Raw genomic sequence first — 9,909 nt, forward strand, 5'->3', positions numbered from 1 at the left:
ATTATCGCCATATTATACTTCGCGGTATTGCATCGAGTAAGTATTAAACGTGGTACACAGAACTATGCATAGATAAGTACACTTAATAATTTTCTGAACTATTTCAAGCAGGCGTATACATACCATATTCATAGTATGTAGGTGCTAGATAATCATCGGTATTTATTAGCAATAAAGTGAAAAACAATAAAAACATCGGACATGTCATTTTCTACTTACTTCCAATACCAACATGCTGCTGGTCTGCACTCTGCTGCTTTTTGTGAGGTAAGAGTTACAACAATAAATTATTCTTAACTTCATAGTTAACGATATTTTTTTCTAATTTTATAATTAGTTTCTAAAGTTATCTTTAAGTTCATCTTCAAAGAAATGTTAAAATTAAATTTTATTACTTTCTTCGATTGAGTTGTCTCGATCCTATTTAATAAAGATACTTTAATAAATCTTATCGCATTTTTATCGGAATCAGGATAAAGCATTAATCCTTAACAGTTACACGCGCGTTGAATCCTTTTCTTTTGTCTCCTCCCACTTAGGCGAGTGACGGAGCACCGGGGTCTTTTCAGTGGGTATGCCTCGTCCTTCTGACTTGGTGAGCCCCACATAACCTACCCTGTCCCCGCAGGGTAGGTATGCGTTTCAACGCATTTTTTCCCCGTAAAAAAAAAAAAGGTTATGTGGGGCTCTCCCTGCCAAAAGGGCAGAGCCTACCCACTAAAAACCTGACGGGTCCCTCGGGTAGCGCTTAATGTCCCATTTATTTATATGCCTAGAGACATGACAACGACCCGTTTTCTTGCGATGCCTATAAAAAAACTGTAAATATGCCAAATGACTTAAAAATCTGAGACCTAAATAGTTCTAGGCATACGAGTAGGTAATATGGGATAAAGTCACGCATAAATTTTATACCTACTGTTCAACATGCGTGTATTTTTTTTATTAGTGAAGGGTTTATTAACTCAATAGACCCAAAACTATAATAAAGTTCCGAAATAGAAATGGATAGTTTAACATTTTCCTTTGGCGTAAGCGGGCATACCCACGTCACACGTGCGACAATTTTACTGACACAACCGGTGCGTAAAACACGCCACACATCTCTACGCGTCATGACAATAAGGAAAGTTTAACCATAGAATAGTTACATTTTAGATGTAAGAAAATATATAGAAAATATGAATAATGATTAACGAGTAAGTAAGTGCATAACAAAATTAAATTATGTATTTATTTATAACGCAACATACCTTATGTTGAAATAACATAACTTTCACCATCACTATAACGTATCTGTAGCCCAGACTTGACAGTGCTTTATAAAGGCCAATATTTTTTGTTTACTCATTAGTTCTATAACTCTACCATATTTTAAACGCAGTATACTAATATGCTGTGAACGATGAAATCAACATTTCAATCTTTTACAGCGGCAGTGCTTTCTGCCGAGGCGTAGCTCCTCTCGCCTCCACGGAGGAGGATGGGCCCTTAATACTTACGCCGCTAATCGAAAAGGGTGAAATAGACAAAGCCAGATCTCTGTCTACTGTAGACCCAACCTTATTCACTGGAATCAAGAGCCATTCCGGGTTTATAACTGTCAACAAGACAGCCGCCTCCCACTTGTTCTTCTGGTATTTCCCCGTTGAAGAGAAGAAATTAGAAGAAACGCCACTGGTGATTTGGTTGCAAGGCGGGCCAGGAGCTTCGTCTTTGTTTGGACTTTTTAAAGAAATCGGTCCGTTACAGTATGAAAATGGAAAAGGTACCTATGCCTAAAGTCAATATAATAATACCTATATATTATATTGTTTGTTTGGTTACTGTTGAATATAATACTCCCCTAATGATTTCCACCTGGCCCGGTTGGTAGCGGTCTGCATCCAAGCAGCGCCTTCCTGCAACTCCTGCTCCTGAGTTGCAGCGGTAGGAACGAAAAGTAGGAATAGTACCGTCTCCTCGTCTTAATTTTCTTTATTGTTTCAGTCAAAAAGATGCCCATTACTTGGGCAAGAGAGTACTCTTTGCTCTTCATCGATAATCCAGTCGGCGCCGGCTTCAGCTTTTCCGAACACAACACTTATGTTACAAACGAGGATGAGGTATAAAATTATTGATCTATTCTAACAAATAGGTACTAAAATTAATTGCTAACAATATAGCGAAGTCATCAACAAGACAACCATAATCATAAATTTATTTATTGGCAGATTAAAAAGTTATAAAAATTTAATTCCGTGTTTTGTAAGTACCTCATAAAGTAGGTAGATTTAATAAACATTGAAGTTTAAGAATTCTAAGTTTAATAATTTATAATAAAGAAGTAATTTATTGTTTACTTTTATGGGTATGAGGTAAGTATGTTCACTATTCATTAATGACAATGAATAATATTAAATTCTTGTAGATAGCATTTTAAACATGCCACTTTTGCAAGTTTATATATAAGTGAATTAACATATGAAATAAATATAAATATACCTATTCTTATAGGTCGGTGCTGGTCTTCTGAGCTTCGTGCAACAATTCCTGTCGGTTTTCTCTGAACTAAGGGACGCACCTCTTTTTATCGCCGGGGAATCTTATGCCGGGAAATACATTCCTGCTTTTGGCCATTATATCCACCACAACAACGTCAACAACCGCGATAAGTCCCAACACATCAATTTAAAAGTAAGTTCTTATATTTTAATATCTTGCAGTTAAGAAACAAGATGAAATAAAAACTAAAAATTGTGTTCGAATCATTGAAACATTTTTACTGCTAGTATTGTTAGGTTATTACTAAGTCTTTGCTGTTAAAGTATACTTCTGCATAATAAAGGTCATTGCGGACTTATCACCTCGGAAAGGGATCAACACCGTATCGCCTTTCGCGTGCTGTTATCGTCTTTTGCGTGCTGTCAATTGCGAGGCGTTACGGTGCGGATAAGTGTGTGTTGCAGTATGGAGTTTCATACAAAGAATACTGACCACCTCGAGTCGATATGGTTACGTACGATCCCTTTTCGGGTTGATAAATGTGCTATGTCCTTAATTCTAATAGAATAAACTCTAGATTATTATACTCGTATACATAGCTGTAACTAGCCAAAAGTTTTTTGTTTATTCAAAGAATAAAGTGTTTCTTTTTTTTTCTTTAGGGTTTAGCCATCGGAGACGGCTGGACTGATCCGCCAACGCTGTTGCAATACTCAGAATTCGGCTTACAAATTGGCTACTTAGACCCAAACCAAGCGGCACAAGTAAAAGCCTTTGAAGATTCTGCTAAAAAAGCTTACAAAGATGGTGATTTGGAAACTTACAAAAAAGTAAGAACAAAACACTATAATAATGTATCCAGCCCGTATCCTTTCCCTCCAAATATTTTATTCAATCAGCATATCGAAGCCTTAGAGTAAAAACCTCTTAAGTGTCTTCCAAGTACTTATGTAATTTTTCAGGAGGAAATTCCAGAACTGTTATATTCTGTAAGACTGGTCGAAATACATAAATGAGAAAAAATGCATTCCTGAAGTTTTCACTCTAAGGCAACGATATTGACTTTTCAGCCGAAATTTTATAGTATTACGTTTAAAAATATTTATTATGCTTATTTTAAACAGGAAGCCAGTGCTGCTTTGGATCATTTTTTTAAAATCGCTACGATACTCAATCCTTATAATTATATAGATGACGAAGTACCAGGAATTGAATATAACAAGTTTCTAAACAGGGAAGAAGTAAAAAAAGCACTTCATGTGGGACGTACCAATTTCACAAATATTAACTTTGACGTTTATTTTGCAATGTCAGATGACTTTTATTTATCTGTGAAGCCGTGGCTAGAGGAACTACTTGAAAATAAGTACCCCGTCCTGGGTTACAGGTGAGCGTTTAATAATGTTAAACGACAGCACATCAGTCACTCAAAATCACCCCTATCACAAATAAGCACTTTTACACGTCTCAGTATTAATCCTACCACTGCTTCGGGACAATAAATGGGCCAGTGCTGAGTAGAAGCAGCGCAAGAACCTCGGTCACTATTTTGTCAGCCTCCTTTTCAAGGATTTACTTTACAGTCTTTAAAATATACATATTTATAAATATTCGAATCAGAAATGAGGAAATCCGTAAACGAACTAAAGTCGCTGACATAGCCCGATGGATTAGCAAGCTGAAGTGGCAATGGGCAGGGCACATAGTACTGACTGCCGATGGGGCAGCAAGGTTCTAGAATGGAGGCCGCGTACCGGAAAACGCAGCGTGGGACGTCCACCTACAAGGTGGACCGACGACATCGTAAAGGTAGCAGGGAAGCGCTGGATGCAGGCCGCTACCAATCGATCAACGTGGAAAGCATTAGGGGAGGCCTATGTTCAGCAGTGACGTCCTATGGCTGAAATGATAATTATTGTAAATATTGATGCGAGCTAGACAGTTAAACATTCCAAACATATTATATCTTTATGTACAATCATCAACGATAAAGTGGCCCTTTTTCATTAAGGTGATTTTAATAATATTATGTGCTTTTTTCTCTACTTCTCTACTAAATCAATAAACAGGGCATGACAATGACTCCATGGGAGCCATAGGATCACATTCAGCTTGTTAACCATAGTTATTGTTGTTACCATAGCACAAATAAAATATCCTACCTGTATTTGACTGAGCAGTCAGCCTGTGACCACGGCCGGTGCAACTCGGTCGAAACGTCAGGCAAACACGGGTAACATTTTAATGTTACCTATCGTAATGTACGCGTATCGCGTTAAAACCTGTTTAAATTAATTCAATAATTATGAAACGCGAAAGTTTAAAATTAACCATAATACCATAATAAAAAAAAAAAAAAAAAACATAATACCTATACAAACTTTGCTTATTGTTAGTTTAGGACTAGGATAGCCCAAGGAATCCAAGGATATTTATTTATTTATCCCTTCAAGTAGGTACCCGTGAATCGAGACAATATAGAAAAAAATAATTGTTACGCGGTCTTAAGCGACCGCTTGGGGTTTTTTTTTTTTTTTTTTTTTTTTTTTTTTTATGTGATAGGAGGCAAACGAGCAAACGGATCACCTGATGGTAAGTGATTACCGTCGCCCATAGACACCCGCAGACCCAGGGGCGTTACAGGTGCGTTGCCGGCCTTTAAGGTAAAGATACGCTCTCCTCTTGAAAGCTTGCAGGTCGTATCCGTCCGGAAACACCGCAGACGACAGTCCATTCCACAGTTTGGTTGTACGGGGCAGAAAGTTTCTAGAGAAACGTACTGTTGTGGACTGCCAACCATCTAAGTGATGGGGGTGGAAGTGCTGTCGGGTAGATCGGTGGCGAAAAGTGGCGGCAGGAATAAGTCCGGTTAATTCTTCGGAGCACTCCCCGTGATACATGCGATAGAATATGCACAGTGAGGATACATCTCTACGCAGCGCCAAGGGGTCAAGCCGATCCGAAATGTCCTGGCAGTCAACGATTCGAGCTGCTCTCCGTTCAATGCGGTCCAGAGGGAGAAGCTGATACTGGGGCGCACCTGCCCAAAGATGAGAACAGTATTCCATATGAGGCCGAACCTGCGCCTTGTAAAGTTGCAGACGATGGGCTGGAGTGAAATACCGTCTCGATCTATTGAGCACACCAAGCTTCTTCGAGGCTAATTTAGCCTTACCCTCTAAATGACCACGGAACTGGACTTCGCTCGATATGTCGACACCAAGGATTCCGATATTGGCTGAGGCAGTTAGGGGAGTGCTCTCGAAACAGCGGGATACGACAAACGGCAACTTTTTGGCGGTGAACGCGCAAACTTGTGTCTTTGTAGGGTTAAATTGGACCAAATTGCGTCGACCCCAGTCTGAGACCTCCTTCAAGGAGGTTTCAATGTCGGACACAAGTTTGTTACGGCTCTCAATGACGTTCTCCCGAGAGATATTTGCGCGGCCGGTATAAGCGGCATCAACCGTGCTGTCGTCCGCATAGCAATGAATGCCGCTAATTTGCAGCATATCATTGATATGCAGAAGGAAGAGCGTAGGCGATAGCACACAGCCTTGGGGGACACCAGCATTCACAGACATAGAGTCTGAGCATTTACTGTCGACAACGACCTTAATGCTTCTGTCTGCTAAAAAGCTGGCGACCCATCCGCATAATTTCTCGGGAAGCCCATAGGAAGGGAGCTTCGAAAGAAGCGCTTTGTGCCAAACCCGATCGAAGGCCTTCGCCATGTCCAAACTGACCGCCAATGCTTCCCCCTTAGTCTCGATCGCCTGTGCCCAACAATGTGTCAAGTAGACCAGAAGATCACCAGCCGAGCGACCTCCACGGAAACCGTACTGTCGGTCACTTAGCAACTGGTGGGCCTCTAGGTACCGAAGGAGCTGGCTGTTGATAATGGATTCCATTATCTTCGAGAACAAGGAGGTGATTGCTATCGGCCTATAGTTGGACGGATTTGAGCGGTCACCTTTTTTAGGGATCGGGTGCACCAAAGCTGTCCTCCATGAGGTCGGGACTATGCCAGAGAGGTAGGAGAGCCGAAAAAGGCGCGTTAAAGCCGGTGCTAACTCTGGAGCGCACGTCCTCAGCACGATAGGAGGGATTCCATCGGGCCCACTCGACTTATGGATATCCAGGGAAAATAGAGCCAGGCGTACTGAGCTTTGGTGGAACCGGATATCCGGCATACAGCTCTCACACCTTGGTATAATCGGTGGCTCATGTCCCCCGTCATCCAGTGTCGAGTTGGACGCAAAGAGTTTGCCCAGAAGATCGGCTTTCTCCTTTGCATCGTGGGCCAACGAACCGTTTCCCATGTGCAGGGGTGGAAATGATGGCGTGCAGAAATTTCCTTGGATAGCTTTGGCAAGAGACCAGAAAGCACGAGTTCCAGAAGGAAGACGCTCTAGCTTCCCACCGATTCTACCAATGTGCTCCGACTTCGCCCTTGCAATGACTCTTTTGAAAGACCTAGAGGCAAAGTTAAACTCCTTTTTTAATGCGCTGGTGTTTTCATCCCGTAGCCTCGCTGCATTTGCCCAGGCTTGGTAGGATTCCTGCTTCCGGCGTAAAACCTTTTTGCAGGATTGACCAAACCAAGGCTGAGATTTGCCACCAATGGGAACAACAGAAGACGGTATGAAAAGTTCCATACCCTGCAGCACCACATCAGCAACAAGATCAGCAACGACGCTGGGATCATCCTGCGTGAAGCAAACCTGCCTCCAGGGGTAAGATGCGAAGAAGGACCGCATCTCATCCCAGTCTGCTGACCTGTAGTGCCACACGCGGCGACTGCATGCAACTCGTGGTCGCGGCGAGCACGTGAGTGGCACCGTACTCCGGATAAGGCAATGGTCCGAGGAGCCCAGAGGGGCGCCAACGGATAGCTGATAGCCATCCGGATGGGAAGTCAGCAGAAGGTCTAACAGTGAAGGTTCTTGGCTCTCTACATCTGGGATTCGCGTGGGCGTAGTAACCAGTTGTGTCAAGCCATATGCGAAGGCAAAGTCGTGAACAGATCTCCCTGCATGATCGGTTTTGCTCGATCCGAGCCATTCGGTGTGATGGGCGTTGAAATCGCCAAGTATCACGATCTCTGCAGAGGGGATCTGCTGCTGCACTGATTCTGCAGCCATTTGGACGTGCTCAATGAGTCGGTCAGTTTCGGCATCACCGCTATGGGACCTATAGAGGCAGGCGTAGACGCGGGGGTGGTCATCGCTGTCTACGCGGAGCCATAAGGTGGAGAGGTCCCTGCTTTCGAGGTGGCTGAGGCGTCGAGAACTGATATTGCCCCCTACGTACACGCACACCCCGGCCCTAGGCACAAAGGCATGTTCCAGTTTATACCCAGGGTAGGAGAGATAAGATGTGTCCGCAGGAGACGATATCTGAGTCTCGGTTAAGAAAAGCAAGGCCGGCTTTGCTGTCTCAAGGTGGTGGTGAACAGCATTGAGGTTAGAGTGTGAGCCCCTGATATTGCAAAAGTCCACGGCCAGCGTGGCAGGGGGTGCCATGGTAAATTTGCTCTTGCCCCAGGTGTTGAGCGCGGTTTTGCCCTCCCCAGAGTACGAGGGGCGGCCTGGGCATCCACGCTCAGGTGTGCTGTGTCCTGAGCATGGATGTCCAGTGAGGGATTCTCCAACGCTAACGCAGCTGGTACCCTCCTGGGGTAAAATAGTTTTTAACTGCGCTATCATTAGGAGGTGGGGAGGGGGGGGGGGGGGTTTGGGCCTCCGGTACCCTCACTCACTCGGCGAAACACAACACAAGTGCTGCTTCACGCCGGTTTTCTGTGAGGCCGTGGTATCACTCCGGTCGAGCCGGCCCATTCGTGCCGAAGCATGGCTCTCCCACGGTAAGAACGGTTGGTAACGACATACATTAATTATTCGATTAATCACATTTTCAAATAGGTTTAATGGAATGGGAAAGTTTACCTGAAATTCCTTGAGTTCCTCAATTCTGAAATAGCAGGTACAAAATCGTGTGCAGTTTCTTAGGGCCCTTGCCTACGGCGACTTTTTGTAGCGATGCAGTCGCGCTGCTGTAGCGCGTTGGCATCACTTCTGTAGTGCGTTGCAAATGCGACTAACGCGCGTTAGTAGCGATGCTGTCGCCGTGGGCGAGGGCCCCTAATAGTAACGGCCTCACAATCACAATTACATACTGTTTTAGTGGCCAATTGGATGTCATCGTAGCTTATCCTCTATCTGTGAATACTTACCAAAGCCTGAAGTGGTCGGGGGCTGACGGGTACAAGAAAGCTCGCAGAGGACTTTATGATGATACAAGTAGAACACCATCAGTGTAAGAGTATTATGTTATTTTTTATAAAAAATTATAAAGGCGACAACGGCGATTTTTTTTTTCTGTACTTATACTTATTATTATGTTGTTTTTTTTTTCCTACGAAATTAGAATCAGGATGTACCTATAGAAATAAAGCAATATTTTTTTGTAGAGTTACGAAGTTTTGTGACACTCATGTAATATGTTGCAGATACCTGAAGAAATACGCCAACTTCATGGATGTGATGGTCCGAGGTGCCGGCCACATGGTCCCCTATGACCAACCACAGGCTGCTATAGATGTGCTGACATATTTTATAGACTTCGCTCTTTCTGGAGAAACAACAGGCGACATCCTTAAAGAATATCAATCTATACGACGACCTACGAGTATATCCTTATTCAACGTTCAAAAAACATTAGACGTTGATGACTGGTCTAACACTAACATTTAACTAATGATGGTGATGATTTTATTCAGTTATTTCTTTAATAAGTTTAACCAATTAAAGAAACTTTGAGTACCTACCTGTTTAATTATTGTACTGTTATAACAGCAACCACTGGTTTTTGTAGGTATGCTTCTTTTTAGAAAAAAAAAACACAATAACTTGATTCAATTTAATTAACACTCAGTCACTCAGTTGTTTGACAATAATAAGGCTGAGTTGCAACATCTTATTTTAACTTGACAAACGTCAAAAATCTGTCAAACTCCATACAAAAAACACCGGTTATCGTTAAAGTTACGGTGAAAGTTAGGTGGTGCAACTCACCATAAGTGTAGGTATTCGTATAATATGAGTAGATTAAATTTCAATTACATCAGGATTGAGATTGTGAAGAAGACATTTCAAATACTTAAATATTCGATAATAAATTAATGAAAATATTACATTAGAACACACCTTTATTTTCAAGTTTATAGTTTTTTTCATTTCTGTGTCATTTCCTGTTATTCGTATTTTTTCCAATTGGAAATTTCTTCAAGTATGATTTGCATTCATAAATGAAAGCTATTGTTGCTAAACTGTACCCCACAAGAAGAACACAGAATACTTCCCTGAACTGGTGCAGCCATTCGGAGGACACCACATCAAAGCGACGAACAGTCAATTTACTCCT

At 42.3% G+C, this 9,909-nt stretch overlaps 1 protein-coding gene across 1 annotated transcript; it reads left to right on the top strand.

Moving 5' to 3' along the window:
* Positions 1–232: 232 nt before the first annotated feature.
* On the top strand, positions 233–9,239 carry LOC135080860 (vitellogenic carboxypeptidase-like). Its single transcript, XM_063975588.1, has 8 exons — positions 233–267; positions 1,434–1,768; positions 1,990–2,105; positions 2,497–2,676; positions 3,147–3,314; positions 3,609–3,871; positions 8,671–8,802; positions 8,996–9,239. Exons 1-8 carry the CDS (start codon positions 233–235, stop codon positions 9,237–9,239), a joined length of 1,473 nt encoding a protein of 490 aa, XP_063831658.1.
* Positions 9,240–9,909: the final 670 nt, after the last annotated feature.

This window comes from Ostrinia nubilalis, chromosome 18 (genome assembly GCF_963855985.1).
Source record: "Ostrinia nubilalis chromosome 18, ilOstNubi1.1, whole genome shotgun sequence".
Classification (NCBI taxonomy): Eukaryota; Metazoa; Arthropoda; class Insecta; order Lepidoptera; family Crambidae; genus Ostrinia; species Ostrinia nubilalis.